This window comes from Haliotis cracherodii, unplaced genomic scaffold (assembly GCF_022045235.1).
Source record: "Haliotis cracherodii isolate W230 unplaced genomic scaffold, xgHalCrac1.p SCAF_16, whole genome shotgun sequence".
NCBI lineage: Eukaryota > Metazoa > Mollusca > Gastropoda > Lepetellida > Haliotidae > Haliotis > Haliotis cracherodii.
The window spans coordinates 5,307,696-5,328,360 of NW_027266271.1; the positions used below are offsets into that span (position 1 = coordinate 5,307,696).

The following is a 20,665-nucleotide window of genomic DNA, read 5'->3' on the forward strand; positions in this document are numbered from 1 at the left end:
GCCCATTTCAGTGCTCAGGCGCTGAATGTCTAAGGATTTTTTTTAGAAAACGTGCGGCAGACTTTGTGATCATGCAGTGATGCCTGAAAACCAAGACTATTTTTTTAGCCTAATTGAATTAGACTGAAAACATCAAACTTAGATATTGGTGCTTGGAAAATACATAATGGGAGAGGATAACAGAGAATGTTCCAGAAGGGTGCTGGCAGTTTTGAAAATTGCATATAACACTGCAGCAACGTGTCACCCTGGGGAGGACTGCAGAGACCAGTCCCTAGCAACAAGGCTGACCTTTCCTCCTGCAGCATGGTACTCGTCTTCATTGTAGTCCAGCAACTTGGCCAAGCCAAAATCTGTTATCTTCACTTGGGTCGGAGTTTGTACTGAAATAGTCATGGGTAAAGTGCAATGGTTTTAGATGTTTTAAAAGAAAGAATTGTACCCCAAACCAGCGAGTGCATGAACACATGGTGAAATCAGGCAGTTACATAATCCTTTCAGGTGAAAAGAAATTAAGATAAAATATAATATCACTTTACTTATATAGTGTTGAATGTTTGTTAAAAGGGAAAGCATGACATTGTGAATGTGTGTAACTCACCCAGAACATTCCTTGCTGCCAGGTCCCTGTGGACAATGCCACGGTCTTCAAGATATGTCATCCCCTGGGAATCAAAGCTCTAAGTAAACATTTCAGCTCCAAATCTTGATAAAATTGTACACATATTAGAAAAATCTATTTCTTCATTTGAAAATAGCTCCAAGGCTGTTTAGTTTATCTGGATAACTAAAACCATTATTACCTTTTGAATGAATATGTAAACAGATATATACTGTAAATCGTGAAATTAATGTGTCTCCAAAAGAATGCGACTGCTGGTCCCTAGCCAAAAATGTGACTCAATATGAATCCGACAACCCCTCCTCTCAAGCATCAGTGGATTTATATCTAAAGAAAAGGTCCTCTGTCTGGTTTACAGGAGAATCCTCACCTTATTGTTGATATAAATGCGATGTTTAATAATGTGAGCAAAGACCACTTGCATTTTTCGCATTTAATTCACACTCGCGTTAATTTCAAGATTTACAGTACATATTTACTAATGCCATTGACTGCACTGGACGGCCACCTTCAACAGGGTAAAACACCTACCCTGGCTATCTGGGTGCACCAGTTGAGCAACACCTTGGAGCCAATGTGTTCCTTGTTCTTCCTGACATAGTCCAGCAGACAGCCGAGAGGCATCAGCTGTGTGATGAGCATCATCTGAGCCGTCATGCAAACTGCCAGAATACGCACACAACATGGGTGTTCCACTGAAGCCATCACACGAGCTTCCTCCAAAAGTTCCTTGTTCTGATTGGGTGTACCTTCCTGCAGCACCTTGATGGCAACTGGGATCTTCACATTCTCCCCCTCAGGGATCCAGAAACCCTGCAGCCAGAAGGACAAGTTATGATCAATCGATGAATTACAATCATATTTACCTATATAAACACTATGAATGTACTCTCACTAGATACATGCTACAACATGTACAATTTATACAACCATTTTAACTATCTATAATTCTACTTTCAATTTCCTAAATTACCTCAAATGTAACGTCCATGCATACCTTATATACTGTGCCAAATGCTCCCGACCCAATGATGCCTCCACGTCTCAGTTCAGACTCTTTGATTAATCTTAGCTGTGCAAGGTCTGGCTTGGCATTTGTTGGAGTCAGAGGCTGAAATGTCAATTAATTCATTATTACATTCCATTTTATGAAGTATATATCAGATCATAAAGTCAGATAAAGCTAAAGGCAGCGTTCCTACCTCAGTCTCATCGAAGCCGGTCATCTTTGCAGTGAGGGCAGCAGTTTTCTCCTTGGACTTGGCCCTCTGGTTCCAGTTGTAGGCTACACACACCAGTATGATGCCCACCACCATCACACCACCAATTGCAGCACCAGCAATTATACCAATCTTCTTCTTTTCTTCTCTGGAAGGATGGATACATATATCCCTATATATAGATATAACTCTATTTATCATGCTATATGCCGACAGCAATAACGCTGTAGCTAAGCTACTGTATTTTCTACATTTCTTGTGTGATATACAAAACCATCCAGCAATGCACTGACTGATAAACCCACTTGAAAAGTGTTTGCAGTTCATATAAAAACAGAAGCAGCCCCAACCAACCCCATCATTTCCTGAACGTCCTAAAACTCTACCATCAGAAACATATATCATGAGCCATTTTGACCTCTCCACACCAGGTGACAGTCCACCTCACACCTGCCCAATGCAGTACAAGTTTGGAATAAAAAAGCCTATGCAAAAAAATTACTGTGGTTGTGCTACAAATAAGAAGCCTCCATACCATACGAAGAACACTGCGGAACCAAAAGATCATGGATTTGCAGTGGCAGAAACATGCTTTTCATCTCTGCTGCAATCAATTTCTGTCATATATTTTATTTCAAGCCCCCCAACCCTATAAGTAAATGATTCTGAAATTCAACACTTTCTTCAACCAACAGAAATCATTTCTTTTTTTCTTTTTGAAGTGCACACTAATGATTATTTGATCATATTGGCACTCACTCATCCTTCTTGCGGAGTTTGGCAACAACTTCAGGATGTTTGGCATCAGCACACACTGTCCTGGAGGGGTCAATATTCTGCTTGTCAGTACTGTGGTCCATCACAGTATAAGGTAGTTCGTCAGGACATTCATGTGTACAGTTGAACTGAAGCAAAAAACACAAGTAAATAGCCTGGCACCTCTATGGACCAAGGAAAGATCCTTTCTTTGATCTTGAACTCATTGGTTGTTGCCATTGTATAGCTTCAATATAGCAAACGTGAAGAGGAACATACCATAGATCCATCTTCATCAATGTAGATCTTGAGGTTGTTGCAGGCCTGGCAGTTACCGCTTGAGGCTCCGTAGCATCCCCCGCGACACTCCTGGTGACAGCTCTCACACTCCTTTGTCTGGTTGTCAGGGTAGGTGAAGGCCGGACAGTGCTCCACACACAGACTCTCACTACGGAAGTAGCGGCAATCCGTACAGTACTGCACTCCAGGACCGTCACATGTCAGGCATCTCTTGTCACATAAACGACACAACTGCAAAGTGGCAAAAGTATTTAGTCAGCAAGTAATGTTTGTAAATTAATATACTTATCCTATCTCACACACTATGCATATCTCACACTATGCCTCTCTCTTTCTTATCAATCCAATGTGGAAAACGTGCCCATACAAAGGTTTCCAGCTTCTAAAAAAAACAATTTGCCCTGACACCACTCACATCACTATGGTCACCTCCAAACAATTTGAGTCACGCACACTCTGCTTGCATGTTGACCTATACAAGGGTAGTGTTATGGTAAAGCTAAACAAAATGAGTATGACTTAAAATTGATTCGGAATTAAAACCAGCCAATCAATTCTTCAGGATCAGGGTATCTTAACCTGCTTTGTAACCTGCTTGGCATCTCTTTTAAGGCTTCACCCTCAAACCAATGCAGGGGTTCAAATTGGTCAGTTCGACGAGAAGAGGAAACGATCTACTATATCCATAAGAGGATCATCGATCCAGTACCCAGCAACACGAGACATAAGGCAGAGGTGAGTGAAATAAAGGATAAGGACAACGGCAAACTAGCCGCACCATATGGCCACTTGGTGACGAAGACCGAAGTCGTGACGAACACCAAAGTATACAATCTGGTATACATCAATTTCTAGCTGCGCAGGTGTGTACTGGAGACCTGTTGTGCAAGTACCAACGTTCCAGATTGGTGTAGACTTTAGACGTCCATCGTAGAAATGGCTCAGAGATAATAGAACATGAAAACCATATCCAATTTTCAATAACATCCCTCCATAACTGCTGCCACAGTACAATTACTGTGTAAAGCCATAGTAGAGATGTAAAGCTCTAAGTAGGACCGAAAAATCCAAAATAAAATCATGGTACAGGATACTTCCATTACTGCTGCTGTAGAAAGTGGGATGAAAAGCCTCTTCCAGAATCGCCAAAGAGGGTTCGCCTAACCTCAAAGGTTGAATAGTAAATAAGCAATCAGTTTGGCCTGAGTAGTATAGGTAATGATGGTTCTGTCGCAACCCCACTGGAGCTGGATTTATATACCTATACCGCTACTACAGGTGGCATTTTTTATGTGTAAATGAGTATGCGATTCAACGATAGTCATGAGTTGTATTAAACGAAACATCAGTATTAATTAATAATGATTAAAATTTACTATAGCCCACGAGGATATTGGAAAGGTATAGGAGCAATAAAAAAATTAGCCACCGCGGCTAATGTATCTAAAGATGTGGCCAAGGATTGGTAAAAGAAACAAGCGATGTGGCAAATATATTTACCGGCACTGCGTTATATACCGAGGAGAAGTTTGATATTTTTACAACGAATGAAGTTCATCAGGCTGACCTCTTGTTTCTTCCCCACGATAAGGTAAAACGCAAAACGTATAAATACGCTTTAACAGTAGTGGATGTGGCTAGTCGATACAAAGAGGCAGAGCCATTAACCTCAAAAGATTCAACAGAAGTAACTAATGCACTGAGTCGCATATATAAACGCGGACCACTAAAATGGCCTAAGCTATTTCAAGTAGATCCCGGTCGCGAGTTTATGGGATCGGTAACTAAACTGTTAACAAAGCACGATGTCGAAACCAGGCATGGTGAAAGAGAGGCCCACCGCAGTCAAGCTATCGTCGAAAGATTTAACAGGACATTAGCGGAACTTTAGTTTGGCTATCAGTATGGGATTGAAATGAAATCGGAACGATTGAGATCAACCGAATGGGTGACACGATTATCAGCCGTTGTATCAGCACTGAATAATGAAGTAACGAGATTAATAGGGAAGAAACCATCCGATGCTATTAAAATGAAATCTGTGACTTCCGAATCTTCAGCACTGAGGAGAGGCAAAGAACGAAAACTTCCGGATAGAGTAAGGGTAAGATATTTATACCAGCCCGGTGAACTCGAAAAAGGCCTACGTTGCGCAACCAATCCGATTTGGTCCCTTAAGACGTATAACATTAGTCGATTGGTTACAAAAGAAGGAGAGCCTATTCTTTATTATCTTCAAGATGGACCGGGTAGGGCATTTTTACGAGAAGAGTTGTTCATAGTTCCTGACGATACGGTATTACCACCATAACCATAAGCATAGGTAGTTACACCATCATTATCAATCCATCTCTTTGTATCTAAGGCGGATAATGATGTCTTGTTCATTCTTAATCCATATATCCTATGATTGTAACTTCTTAAAGAGTTCATCTCGTGTTTGAAAGTTCTACCGTTGAATAATGATTCTTTATACTGTTCGTGTTTGATATGCTTTTTTACAACATACTTCTTAACGCCCTTAGCTTTTCTTATCTCCCTATTATCAGACTTTTTTATCGAATACATCTTAGGTCTTAATCCTACATACTCCGCTATAGGGGTCCCAGCACTTTCACCCTTCATCTTGCCTAACACCTTTTTATTTACTACACTGTGCAGTGGATTATCCCTTTGGGTAATCGCTCGTGTCGTACATATCTATTTTTTCTGCCATATCTTTATACACATCCTCGGTTTGTATTTCCATCAACAAAGAATCTGTGTCGGTATATAACACCTCGCATCTATCGCCGTATTGCTTCTTAAGTTCGTTGTAATAAAAGTCATACATTAAGTGTTTTGACAAGTCGAGAATACTCATACCGACGTACACCGGTCTGTTGAATTTTATATTACTCTTCTGCATATGCAACGCGGCTAAGTCATTATCGAATATCTTGCTTCTGTTAAAAGCCGAACTGGCTATAAGTTTCCTGAGTCTTTCTTCCTCATTAGATCTGACCAATTTAACATCAACACGCTTCCTTAGATTCTCCATAGTTTTACCAAATACTGAGTTATTGATGAGCTTATACAGATTCTTTTCGAAATCGCTGGTAGCTATCTTTCTTAAATCTGTGTTCAGCCTTATATAGGGCTCCATCCAAGGGCTTTGATCAAACTCTAGAACTCTGTGTATTTTCTTAAGTTTCATACCTAACGATAGATACAACTGGAGATTTCTGTAGTGAACTATATATTTTGTCTTATCCATCAAATTTGGTAAGAGTTTTTCTATGTTAGCTAACCTACTATTACCCATCAAGGAATGTTGATATTCCGACATCCAATCTTTATTAACCATTAATCTTTCGGGAGCTAGTGGATAACTGTTATGGTCTTTGTGTAACGAACTTGGATATTCCAAGTCAACTTCTAGTATTTACCCTTTATTCTCATCATTATTATGTATATTATTCACATTGACATCATCGACCCACTCAAAACCACCCGTGGGTAAAGGTTGACTCATAGCCCATCCATACAAATTGTTAGCGTTGAGATATAATATGTGTGTGTTGGGTTTACTCGGATCGTATCTTTCCACTAATTTATTATTAGCCTTAGAATACCTTTTCGCTGCCATCGATAGACCACCTCTTAATCCTTTCTCAATAAACAAGTGCATATCGTTATCTGTGAGTAGTTTTAGTTCTATGCCGGTCTTCTTCAACAATGCATCCCACGATAGTCCGGGACTGGAATAGTACCATGCTGGGTCCAAGCCGTATTGTTTTAAACACGTCTTTCTAAATGTCTCGAATATATTGGTGAGTAACAGTACATCGGTTTTTAAGTACAGGTCGTGATAATCGCCTAAATTCTTACAACCTAATTTATCCCAGACTGTCAGAGCGTGTTCATAATCGGCATCTGTTATTTTAGATTCTGTTAAGTTACCATAGAATGATTCGAGGGGTGGTAATTTAGTTTCTTCGAATCTAGACCAATCATCCATATATTCGTAAGGATATACACCTTTTCTCAGCAACAAATGACGAGTTATCTTATCGGTATATTGATTTGTTATCGCAAAGTCATCGAGATTGTTCGCATTAGCTAAATTGTCCAGGGAAGATAACAGAAACTGTACGGAGTCTATGAATCTGAGCCCATTACTTTGCTTTATTCTAGATTTCCCATCCTTGTCCCAATATTGTATAGGTTTAGTCAACGAGAACGATATGTATTTTTCCATATTGTTAGGAATGCACGTTAAACCGCCGTCGGTCTTTGAGATAGCTTGCATAGTGAGATGTGAATCGTATCCCCTAAGGTTATGAAACACAACGGGGATGGGTATTGTTTGAGAATTCATTTTTAGTTTCAAGTTACACTCGTTATGCGCGGCTCCCCGATAATTACCCATGACGTGACAATGATCTCTTACGGAATCCCCATACAGGGGTTTATTACAAACATGACAACTCGTTGATTTCTTATGGGCCCTCCAATCATCCCTCGTCATACACATGGGTTTCTTACACGATAATTTTTCCCGGATTATTCTCTCTTCATTTTGTAGATATTCTAGGAATTTTCCCGCTGCATCGGGAGTGTTTGTTTTCCCATCATACCTTACAACTATATATCCAAACCAACAAGGAATATGTTCTTGAGTTTTGTACGTATTATTATCTTGGTTGGTATTTTCTATGGGTTTGATAAGCGCTTCGAAGTCGGCGTAAATTACGTACGGTACTGGCATTTGATTACAATAATGTTCAAATTTTAATATATTTTTTCCCTCTTTAGGCATATCGATCCTGATAGCAGTCTGTCCAACACCTCTACAGTCTTCTTTATGCGCTTCTAATAGATCTTGTCTGCTGTACCCATGCAGGCATCTTTCGCAGAAATATTTCTTTCTAGCATGTTTTGTTTGATCGTATAATAGCCTGTTTAAACTCTTCTTATAATATAGGGGTAAATCTATATAAGATCCACCTTTGAAGGGCATATAATTTGCTATATCCAAATATAAACTATCGATTTTATCCACACCATAACCCAAACCTCTATTAGTCCAGCGTTCTAAAGTTTCCTGTATCCTCTGAATTGATGTATCTAATGATGCGTTTATAGTATCGGATTCGGTTATAACTTCTTGATTGCTTCGGAAATATGGTTCGGTATATTCGGTGCTATCGTCTGTGTTACTTTTACTCAATAATATTTTAATTGTCAGCTGGTATTTTATACTATGTAAATCATCTAATTCCTCGTTAATTTTACTCGATATGATGGGCTTAATATCGTTATCATCCATGTTGGAATTAATATCCATCTTCCAACCTCTTAGATATTTACCAACGCCGGCGGATGTGGGTACAAATATTAATTCTTGTTGTTTATTCTCAACATCATTATCAATATCATCATTATTATCAATATCTAGTAAAGCGATCAATTCAGCTCTTCTCCTTCGAGAATAACCTCTCAGCCCACTGTTTCTTGCTTGATCTTTGAGTTCTCTAACAGTCTGGGGTTTGTTGTATTCCAAACCTAGTAAGGTAATCAATTCAGCTTTTCTCATTCAAGAATATCCACATAGACCACGTTGCTTTGCCATAGCCTTCAACTCTCTGACAAAAAACATTGTGGTTGAATGGTATATGCAAAATGAGACAAATGTCTAATTGGTTGTTATTCATATATCTAAATTTGTTTTCTTCCCAACCTATTCCTCTCATTGATGTAATCTCTCTTCCTAGCATAAATAATCTGGTTCCTGACCCTATCAGCACCGTGTTCCTTACATAAACAATAACGACCTTTGACCCCTATCCCGCATACAGAACACGTATAGTTTATGTTTCCGCGCCTGATGTAATAATTGTGTATACCGCAGTAAATTTCAACACAGCGTCGGTTACATAGAGTTTTTTTCCCCATGAGTGTAAATCTGCAATGATTAATGGTTTATACATCTATCATATCATTTGTCTAAATGCAAATCACATCTACACTATTGATGCGTAGCCACAGCTGTCACTCTGGCTTATGCGTAATTGTATAGCTGAAAATCAATACAGCAGATAACCCCATTATCACAAATGTGACCTCGCGGTTCTTCTGAGCCTCTGACGGTGTATAAAACTGACTCATTGTTGGTCTCGGTATTGGGTCAAGTTTTTTCCCATAAACGAGGAAGTATTCGTGCATGGCAGGTTCGACATCCTTAAACGTTTGAATTGAATGTCCTTACACATTTCTTCATGAATAAAATCTAATCTCTTCATTCTCTGCCACGTATATTGTGACTGGGCTGCTTGGAGTTGTTCCATTGCTTCGTTATGTCGTTTACGTTCCTCTTCAACATCTTTAGCGTTTGATTCCCTCAAAGTAGAAAATAAATAATTACTCCCTGAAAAAGCTAGAGCATTAACAATAGCTCCACCTACCATCATCGCAATTGTTACCATAGTATATGAATATAAAATATTCAAATGTTTAATTAATTACTTTATTATGTCTTCCGGGATAAGTTTTTGTTTGATGAGCATATCTTTTGTAGCCATAGATAATCCAATATCCAGAATCATCATACTGATATCATATCCATTAAAATCTAGCTTGGGAGGTGTGGCTTTAGTATTCATTTTAGCTATACGGGCATAGCCAATGGCCAAGCCGGTGACCACCCTGCTGAATGCTAAGTTGCGTTTACCAACATTTTACTGTCTGTAACTGGAGTAGTCATGCTTCTTATAGCATTATATGGGGGCTAACCTCTAATTGAACTTGTTGTTGCATTGGGGGTGACATTTTCTCTTCTCCGGTCTTATAAAAGAACCATGCAGCAGCTATACCAGCAACTCCTACTAGTGCCCATGTTTTAATCGGATTAATATTTGAATTATTTATTAATTTCGCTTTCCTTGCCAGTCCTCCCTTCCTCCCAGCTGCTATTTTCAAAAGATTCTTTGTCACTCTGGGTTGTTTTTTTGTTTGTGGTGCAATCGCTGGGTTCTCATTCACATGTGGTGGTTCCTCATTCACTAGTTGTTCCGCAATCTGTTGTGCAGTCTCGTTCTCAATCTGTTGAGTCTCCATTATTTATTTGAACTTCGTTCTTTATATTATTAAGTGGGCACGTATGTTTAAATTGACAATACCTAGCCGTTATTAAAGCTGTGGTGAGTGGAGCTCAGAACATTCCGTATCTATGATAAAACTCACAGCTCACTGAGCTTATAGCGTGTTCGATGAATGGGTCTTTCTCAAGAGATTCGCATAAATACATGCGATGTTCTGCCGGAATAGGGAGAAACGTACTAGCTACGACTGTGTATAGTTGTAATATAGCCGACCCTATCGTTTTAGTCATGGTAGCTCCCAGTCTTGACTCGTAACGCGCGTACAATTTTTTAATTTCTTCGTCGGTCATGTTATCAATTTTTTCGATGGTATAATTTTCTCCCAAATATTGCGAACATTTTCCACCGGCTACCTAAGCAGCGAGTCTTTCTCTATGTTTATTTAAAGATTTATCTACATTTTGATCTGTATCAGATTCTTTGAGCATTTGTTCGATGAGTTCGTCGCATTCCATAATGTAATACCTAAGGAGATATTTAAGTCTAACATAACATAATATGGCATATCCAATACATCCCGTAATAATGAACTGTTACGAAAGAATGATGATCACACATTATGTCATATTAACCGCTAATGTTCAATTTGCTATAATTTTGCTATATTTGCTATAATTTTGCCACATTTTGCTAAAATTTTGCCACATTTTTGCTAAGCAATTGCATAAGAAGCTGGTTGATCGGTTTTAAATACGAGTTTACAGTGCTTCATTGCCGATAACAGTTTTCTGACTTTATCTCGTTCGAGCTTGGTATAAATAACATCATTTTCGCGTAAACATTCCTCGAATGAATCTCGATCTTTGCAATGAAAGAGTGCTACCCATTTGGTCTGCTCTCTGAGATCTTTCAGGACAGAGTTGTATTTTTGAGTAAGTATCCAAACGCTATGTTGAGTATGCCGACCGGAGAATGCTAAATACGAAAGCATATCTTTCTTTTTTGTTAATTCTTTACTCGCGCTGCAGTCGTCTATTACGAAAAGGGTTGATTCTCCTTTGTATTTTTCGTGACATACTCGTAAACAGTCTTGTAAACGATCGCCCGGATCGACTCTGTGTACCCCGTCGTCATTCATTACCCAATCTCTCGATAAGTATGTTTTATTAACGCTTATAGTCGGACACAGAATAATAATATGATCAAAAACGTCCCTATAATGACTTTGTAAAATATCTAGAATAAAAGCTGTTTTTCCGCAGCCCGTTTGCCCGCATATGATAGCGCAGTGCGGATCTTTAGGTAAAAGATTAGTAATAGATTGCTTGCACGAATCGCCCATTCTGTATATTAAGTTGCTCATCCATAATCACGTACAAATATATGTTTAATTTACCAGCCGTTTCCTGGAACTTTGTTATCTGTATGGTGACACCCTCGCTAGCATTTTCTGTTCTCCTCCCACTGCCGCGTAGTTGGTCTTCGTCCGTTGTTCGCATGTCGAGCCATAGAGCGTACTTCGTGGTGAGGTATTCACCCATCGATACATTCCCAAGAGACAGATCTTTCACGACTGCGATAACTTCCGGGGAACGTTTTATAGAAGGAAGTTTTTTAATCTCATCCCACTGGTGATACGCTAGCATTCCTTGGCTATATAGTTGATTAGGAACACCCTTGATAGTCAATTCTACTTTTGTAATCTTGGGATTGTAGAACTTCTCGGTATTTCTTTTAAACGCATCGGAGGGGTCCTCGAACAACATTGAAATACCCTTCAACGACCTCATAGGGACGTTTAGATTGATATTCCACATCGAATCTTTTTTGTCCCTCGTGATCTTTCGGTGTCGCAGCACGCGATCGTACAAAATGGCTAAACTTCCTGTATAATGGTTACGAATTTGTCTGGCTAATTCGGGATCCGTTATCATATCGTACTCCAACGAGATATTGTCAATGGAATAGCTAGCATCTTCACCAGCTCTGATTACTCTACCGTAGTCATTAAAAGTAAGTTCGTATTCTAACCTATCGCCTAGGGATGCTTGATAAAAGGGCATGTGGGAATCTAGTAATTCAAAGTCTAGGGGAATTTAGAATCGGTTACTAATGCGTCGGCAACATCCTTATCTTTTACGAAGGTATCATCACCATTATCAGCGCCCACACGCAGTCTCAATGTGTTCTTATTACAAATACCTTGGTACTGTAAGTTTTCCCGCTCTTTATCCGTTCTCCAGAGATCCATGTAACAATAGTATACATCGCTATCGTCGATACTCAAAACCAACTTGCCGCTAATTTTAATGGCGATTTTCTTAACGATAGCACGACCTATGTTCTGAACGGGCTCCCTGTTAACGTCGGTAGAAGTCAAACTAATCGTAAATGCTAGTCGGACAGTTCCCGGAACTAACACATTGTGTACGCTGAGATTAGGAAAGCGAACCAGAAGCGTTTGATTCTGATCGATTGTACTAGGGTTATTAGTTATAGTTACAGACTGACAAATTGCTTTGACCCGTAATGGATCTCGAAGTCTACGTTGTGGGTTTAACTTGCGTCCATATTGCGAAGACATTGTTATATTGAAATTATATAACCATATGTTTAATATAAAAATGGATGATTTTGATCTAGATTATTTAGATAACCCGAATCCAATCGAAGAGGGTACTGATGAAACCAGCTTTACGAATCTAAATGATGAACTTTTGAAACCAGCCATTGATGATTATTATGATACCTTTAAAGATGATAGTCCTATTGGTCGTGACTATTCAAAGTTCGAGATAGATAGTAAAGGAATATTGCGACTGTGTGGCGAAACGGATATTGATCTTATGCATTATCGTACTCGTAAGCCCCTTGCCTTGTCTACGATAGCCGGTAAACACTACATCGGCACTGTTCGTGATAAATTAGGTTTTGTGGACTACTCGCGGCTTTCCGCGAAGACTACTAAGGTTCTTAGGACTGTGCGTGATAAACTCGTTAACAACACAGATAATTTGGAAGCTTCCTCGATGGTGGCCTCGGACGGACTTGGAGAAATCTTAGATACCTATTACGATAATTCCACGTTACAGGTACCATCCTTGGAGTTTAGTATTAGGGAATTACGAGGTCTTGACAAGGCAATGCGAACAATGCGGGGAGAACTCATGAATAATACAGCCAAGATACCCGAAATCGACAAGCATATAGCTTACGAGAAAACAAAACTTGAACAGGCGGGCGATGAGTTCAGTAGACGCTGCGTAGCGTAAAGATTGCGTAACTTAGAAGACGAAAGATCGGCCCGCCTCGAAGCAGCTTCCAGTAATAGAAAGGCACTTCGTTCGCAAATCAGTCGAATTCGAGAAACTATCGATCAAGTCCTCAACGATGACACTACACTGGCCAATAAAATTAAAACATTGTTCAGAGAACAGGGAATAACAATTGTCAGTATTTTAACCGCGTTGGGATTTATTATATCGACTTTGACTCTCGCGTTAACCGGTGGCACAGGTGGTACAGTTGGTGGCAGATCACCGCCTACGTCGGATGGTATAAAAGAGTGGATAAAAAAGCATATAAAAGCATTAGGTTCAGCACTGGGAAAGCTCGCTGAGAAAGCCGCGGCCGCACTTCCCAGTATAATAGGGAGTATTGTTTCCTGGCTATTGAATTTATTAGCTAAGACCACCACTTGGCTTAGTCAAAACTTGTGGGCACTGATCGTAGCAATTGCAGGGCTGTTTTACGTATCCGCTAAGAACTATTTAACCAAATCAGTTCGCTAACCAAATCATGAGTAAACCAACCGCGACTCCACCTAATACAAGCGCTGTGTTTTTCATCGATATGTTGTTGATTTTTAGCCGCAATATGTGGTGGCACTTGTGGTTGTGCGTTAGTAGATGGTTGAGCGATAGTTGGTGTTTGTGGCTTGACTATTCCCGTTTCGCCTGTGATTGTTTGCGTTATTAATTCGACATTAATATCTGAATTTATACCTGGTTTTTGTTGATCGGTAGCAATAACAATTTTATTACTATAACCGATCACTTGACCGATCTTAAGTTCCATATTACTCAGAGACATGTATAGTCCCGGCATTAAACAAAGTCCACTTTGGATTGAGCGTTCTGTAATACATCTTGAAAACGCTTTATAGACGATGGTATGTCAACTGGTGAATTAATGGCGTCCTCCACGTTTGCAACAAACTAGTTTTGCGCATCGAACGCCGTCCCAGTACCGATGATGGACGTTCGTGTTTGCGATTGTGCACCGAGAATTGCCCATACATAAGTTCTTATCGATTCATTAACTCTTTCAAATCCTGGGTTAGTAAAATTATTTTCCGTTTTATCATTAAGAAATTCATTCCACACGTCTGTTGTATCGTTTGGATGCACAAACTTTGTTATAATATAAGGAATGCCACTCTCAAAGTTCATACGATCTGCTCTAAACTGTTTACTCAAGAGAGCAAAGCTTGAAGGGATCACACCCTCTTTAATTAAATAATGGCTTTTATCTTTAATAGTTCTTTGTCCAGAGTACGGAATACCTAGATCATGGCTAGGTCCTTAAATGTGCCAATCTTTACTCGTAGAAACATTAAATAAATTACCAATACGTTCGAAGGCCCTCTTATCATAAATATTATTTAAGTGATTCCATGCTGGATCCAGCGATAATGGAGCATTAATTTCTTTAAGTATATGTCTAATCTGATAGTACACGTGAAATAATATAACAGACTTATATAGTTAAATCCTGGGGCATTAACAGATACGCCACATCCCGTTATGGCACACCATACTGCAAAGTTTAACTGATTCTGCCAACATTGCATCGGACGGTTAAACCAATCGTCCACAATTGTATCGTTAGTTGCCGTGAAACTGTATTTTTCAAAGATATCGTGGAATTTAACGGTAAACTCAGCACCAGAGGCAGTTACTATAATCGATTGATTAGTAATGAAAGTTGATTTCATATTTAAGTTATGATATAGTCTCATTGTATATTTAATATGTAGGTTACCCTCCCGGGAATAACAAATGATCAGTCTATTCAACTGCTTCATACTATCGATATGATGTACAACTCGAAGTAGCTCTAGGCGATGTAACGTATTACCCGCTGTGGACCAATATAAATGCTGCGAAAAGAAATAATGAGATTTTCACAATATTTTAAAAAAATGAAAAATATGTTATTGACAAATCCATTATTATACCTGATGGGTATTACAGCATATGCTCACTCAATGATGAAGTTTTTAAGCCTAATGGAGCTAGTCTCACACAAAATGAGTCGAATGGGATGTTGAAATTCGACTCTGGAAAAAAGGTGTACAGATTTTAATTAACTTATCAGCTACACTTGGATTCGCACGCGTAATTAACAAAATATACAAGTCATCAGATCAGGGGGTTAAATTACCCGATTTAGTTCCGTATAAAGAGTTGTGCATTCATCTTGATCAAATAAACACAACGGATAATATTCAACTCGAATGTCCTTCAACTCTGCTCAGATCTGTTCCAGTGAAAAATGAAAAATATAATAGCGGTAGAACGGAATCTTTCTCACCATTACAATATAAAAAATTAAAGCGGGGTATTATTTCAGACCTCAAAATTTCTGTATTAGATGTAAAACACCAACCTGTACATATAGGATACTAAGTGTAACACTCCATATTATAAATAATGGTTGATGCATTAGGCCCCGGAACGCTCAGAAAATGTAATACAATTGCGCTTTCCGATCTCGGAGACACAGAAGGATTCGATAAACCCGGTACCAATAGTAAGTTATACGCTTTACACTTACACGATAATGTATACAAGCGGAAAGAAGTTACATTCACGGGTAATCTAGAAGATTTAAGCGATGTCGACGTTAGTAGACTCATTGAAAACACTTCGTACAATATTATTCTCAACGGCGAGAATAAATGGACTATGGTCGAAGCAAACATCAAGTGGCTACTGAATATCGTCATTACCCCACCTTATGTGATGATGGGTAAGGGACATAATTTAACTAAGATAATAAATAGTGGTATCGTACTCACGGCTTATATCCTGTCAAATAAAAAAAAGTGTGTTAGTCACTCCCCTGCCAGAAAACCCAGGTCATATGTTATATAGTCGTCCGGCCTTACAAAATGTTAGTTTAAATTTGGTTACTGAATTCGATGATATTAAAGTTAACTTGAGTGCAATACCTAATATTTCTACGCTTATTATTGAAGTCTTGTTTGGAGATGTACCGGTAGATGCCTTCGAAATATTACCAGGTCTATCGATTAAATGGCTCAAGAAACACGAGCGTCAACGTTGCAGTATTATTCATGTCGGAGCATCGCCCGTTGCAACCCTTGAGGGGGTCCAAATTATTAAAAGTGGTAGTATTTCTCTTACTAAGATATTCTTGCCGTATAATATACATTTGATAAGGTTGATGTATACTCTCAAAACATTTAAGCAAGACCAATTAAAGACTATTATATATTCGTAATATACACTATGAGTTTATATCCGGCGCTCGATGAAGTAATTGAAAAGATGGAAACTGTTGATGGATTTTGATTACATCAAATAAGCGACATAAAACATCGAATAGAGAAGGATAGGGAGTTGAGACTTGGATTGTATAAAAAGTATCGCAGAGCTGTGAATGCTCTGGACGGAGTTGACACCGCGCTTGTAGCAGCTGGCATGGGACTCGGTGTAGCAGGTGTTGGTTTATTATCAACTATAATCGCCGCGCCTATCGTGCTCGGCATGGAAATAGCCGCCGGAGTCTTTTTCTCGTAGGTTACAAAAGAAAGCATTAAAAGCATGAAAGTATTCGGATACTCGCCGAAGCAAAGTTGAACAGCATTGAGGATCATATTTCGACAGCAATGGTCGATTGTAAGATATCCGAGGATGAGTTTCGTTTAGTGCTGTCGGAACTCACCAAATACAATGAAATGAAGCAAGAGATTCGATCAAATTCTCGTAAGACCAGTGGTATTAGCGAAGACGAGAAAAAAAAGTTCATAGAACAGGGGAGGCAACAAGCGCGTCAATTATTCCGTGCCAAAACCAAAGAACTGGTTGGAGATTAAAAATAGATTGCTTACTATCGTTTGATCACATTTAGACAAATGCTTACATAAATATATATAATAATGGAGATCGAAGAAGCTATTAAATGGAGAGAATTACCACAAGGTTTTTATTATATCAGTGATGTCAAACCAACCAAATACGGTTATCAATTGTTTCTTATCAATTTACAAGAAGAGTGTAGTTATATAGTCTGGTCTCCTAGTAAAATGAACCAAGAACTTAATAAAAATGTTGAATATCGCTTTATTGATAAAAATAATAAAGAATATTTTTATTACCATTTAGGCTCATCTAAAGCAATGATTGGCCTCAGGTATTGGTGAGCTAGAGTCAATTTCACTTAATCTCATGACTATCATTGAATCGCACAATCATTTTGGCATAAAAAATGCCACCTGTAGTAGCGGTATAGGTATATAAATCCAGCTCCAGTGGGGTTGCGGCAGAACCATCATTACCTATACTAATGCCTGAAGTTGATTTTTGGCGATAATTCCCATCTCGAGCCCAGGAAAACTTTCCTATGCAAAGAGCATTCAAAACGAACTCTGTTGATGTCTAAGGCATGAATATCACTGAATCCAGCAGCTGTTGCTAGGGCCAAGAGGATAATGGTTCTGAATGTATAATGTGCTCAAAATCTTTCTCAGCCAATAGTTCGAAATTCCAAGTATGATGTTCAGATCCCAGGTCGGGGGATAAAACAGAGGACTGGTCCACCAACTTGTACGACCGAATCAAGGATCTTAATTCAGCCACCTGGGAGATCTTTGCACCTGTAGTTTATTGAATATTGAGTGAGTCGATCAGTTGAAAGAAGTCAAACGTCATAGACAGTAGTGACATAGACTTTGTTGAGCCCATCTTGTTTATGTACCACACAACGGGTAGGTTGTCCGACTGGATCATCAGGATGGACTCACAAAGATGTGACTCCAGAATCAGTGACAGGTTGTTGATGTGAATCTGGCTTTTGCTGAGAGACCACCACCCTGCCACCTGTAGTTCCTGACAATGCGCTCCCCACCCTATGTTTGAGGCGTCGATGAAGAGATGCATGATCTGGACCCTGACCCTGAACTGTATCCCTGACACTGTACGGTAGCCCTGACCCTGACCCTGTACTGTATCCCTGGCCTTGTCCCAATCATACATCTCTTCATCGACTCCTTCACAAACATTTGACAGAGCAATGATGCTGTAGCTAAGTTACTATATTTGTCTACATTGTTGGTCAAGAGAATTTGTCCACATTGTTGGTCAAATGAATGGCTTCAGGAATCGCTGACTCGGTTGTAAGTGAAATTGACCTCTGCCTGGTGAGAGCCTGTGCTGATGTCAGGAGACCGAGGAGTTGTCAGCAGTGTCAATGGAACAAGGCCATGTATCTTCATCCATTGCTCTTGGGGCACAAACATCTTGCTTAGGCGTGTGTAAATTAGGAGACTGTAACCGATCCCATAATTGATGGAAAGTGCAGAAAGCCTTGTCCAGATTAGATGCCATCTCTGTGAAGATCAGTCTAGGCAGAAGTGTAATGTACGGTGACATAGCTGAAGAGACAACGAAAGACCACAAGTCCTTAGTGGAAGTATTCTTCTTTAATTAAAGATGAGGACTGTAGCCAAATCAAAACTACCAGTTAAGGAGGGCAGGTGATGCATAATGATCGAGAAGCTCTTCCTCGTGTATCGTTTCGGGACTGGAAGCAGGAGTGGTTGTCAACATTAGGGGAGGAGGCAAATCAGGAGTATGAACCATATTGTCCGAGGGCAGTACAGATTTAGGAAGACAAGGTGAAGTTAACGCCTCAAAGATTGACTGCAGCTGAGTAGTGACATCAGTAGGATCCGTCAAAATGGGGAGTGATGATGTAGGAGGCTGTAAAGTCACTGAAGACAGTGGCACAGTCATACCTGAAGTATGACGAAATGGCAGAAGCGATGGAGAACCTGGAGGGCATAATAGCTAGGGCAGAAGTGTCATGTGCTTCGGTAGGGGATGGGCATCTGCTGTCAGTAGCAGAGCCTCGCAGGTTGTCTCTGTGAGAGAAGGTCGTTTGAGTATGGTAGTCTGGGTGAATGGGAGCGGGAGAGGCTGAAGGTAAATCGCTCCAAGGATCAAAACGTTAAGAAGCGCTACAACGTCCAAGACAAACGGCACAAATGTCATGGGGATCAGAGGGTGAAAAATATCTCCTGTGTGTCAAGCAAGCTGGATGTCACACTATTTGATCGACCCTGATTAGACACAGAGAGAAATACCAAAAGGCTTAAAAATTATCCTCCGATACAGAATAAAAAAGTCTCAATCTGTATAGCACGTCACCACACCGTGGCAATTAGAAAGCGAATGAGTTGGCTGGGGAAACATGTGGCTAGTGTGTATAGTTCAACATGCATACAGAGTGTGCATGCCCCAGATTATTGGGAGGTGACTATGGTGACGTGACGTGAGGGGAGTTCAGGCAAATTGTCTTTTCAGAAGCTGGAAACATTTGGGTGAGCACTTTTTTCACGTAGTTAAATAATGATGTAATTTTTACTCAGGGATTTATTCCCAGTGTGTATCAGCTTAATATAATGAAGTCCAAAGTTAAATATGTTTGGAAAAAAACCCACATGCCAACAGACTTTACCTATGGATCTGAAGCTCAGTGATAATCCCTTCACAGTTAGTTGTGGAGCCTTAGACACTTTGATACTTCTAAGAGTACTGACCATTATTTCTTCTGCCTCATCAAGCAATCCCCTATTTTACCTTTTTGCCTGCCATTGGTCCATGGGCACTGCTCTTCTCCATGCTCATGTAATAACCATTTTCACAGGAGATGGTATCTTTAGGCAGGCAGTAGATATCAGTACCTTTCGCTATCCCAACAACACAGGTGTCACAGCCCCCAATGCCCACAGTCTTCATGTTCCCAGAACATCTGGAAGCAAGCAAAGTCACAAGGTTACATGTCACACTAACCCGGCCGAAACTGTATCCCTGACCCTGTACTGTATCCCTGACCCTGTACTGTATCCCTGACCTTGACCCTGTACTGTATCCCTGACCCTGTACTGTATCCCTGACCCTGTTCTGTATCCCTGACCCTGGTCCTGTACTGTATCCCTGACCCTGTTCTGTATCCCTGACCCTGTTCTGTATCCCTGACCCTGACCATGTATTGTCTCCCTTACCCTGTACTGTTTTCCTGACCCTGTTCTGTATCCCTGACCCTGTACAGTATCCCTGACCCTGTACTGTATCCTGGACCCTGTTCTGTATCCCTGACCCTGTACAGTATCCCTGACCCTGTACTGTATCCCTGATCCTTATTGTATCCCTGACCCTTATTGTATCCCTGACCCTATACTGTATCTGTGACCTTGTACTGTATCCCTGACCGTGTATTGTATCCCTGGCCCTGTACTGTATCCCTGATCCTTATTGTATCCCTGACCCTTATTGTATCCCTGACCCTGTACTGTATCCCTGACCCTGTACTATATCCCTGACCCTGTACTGTATCCCTGGCCCTGTACTATATCTCTGACCCTGTTCTGTACCCCT

General features: G+C 40.0%; 1 protein-coding gene across 3 annotated transcripts in view; it reads right to left on the reverse strand.

Annotated features, from left to right (window-relative positions):
- Window positions 1-20,665, reverse strand: part of LOC139463746 (epidermal growth factor receptor-like) — a 266,464-nt gene that overhangs the window by 35,691 nt on the left and 210,108 nt on the right. For all 3 annotated transcript variants that reach the window (XM_071245009.1, XM_071245008.1, XM_071245007.1), the window contains exons 13-20: window positions 19,868-20,039; window positions 2,878-3,129; window positions 2,602-2,747; window positions 1,825-1,990; window positions 1,620-1,733; window positions 1,154-1,435; window positions 602-665; window positions 292-383 (exon numbers count right to left, since the gene is read on the reverse strand). In XM_071245009.1, coding sequence (XP_071101110.1) covers window positions 292-383; window positions 602-665; window positions 1,154-1,435; window positions 1,620-1,733; window positions 1,825-1,990; window positions 2,602-2,747; window positions 2,878-3,129; window positions 19,868-20,039 — 1,288 coding nt within the window. The remainder of the gene's footprint in view (window positions 1-291; window positions 384-601; window positions 666-1,153; window positions 1,436-1,619; window positions 1,734-1,824; window positions 1,991-2,601; window positions 2,748-2,877; window positions 3,130-19,867; window positions 20,040-20,665) is intronic.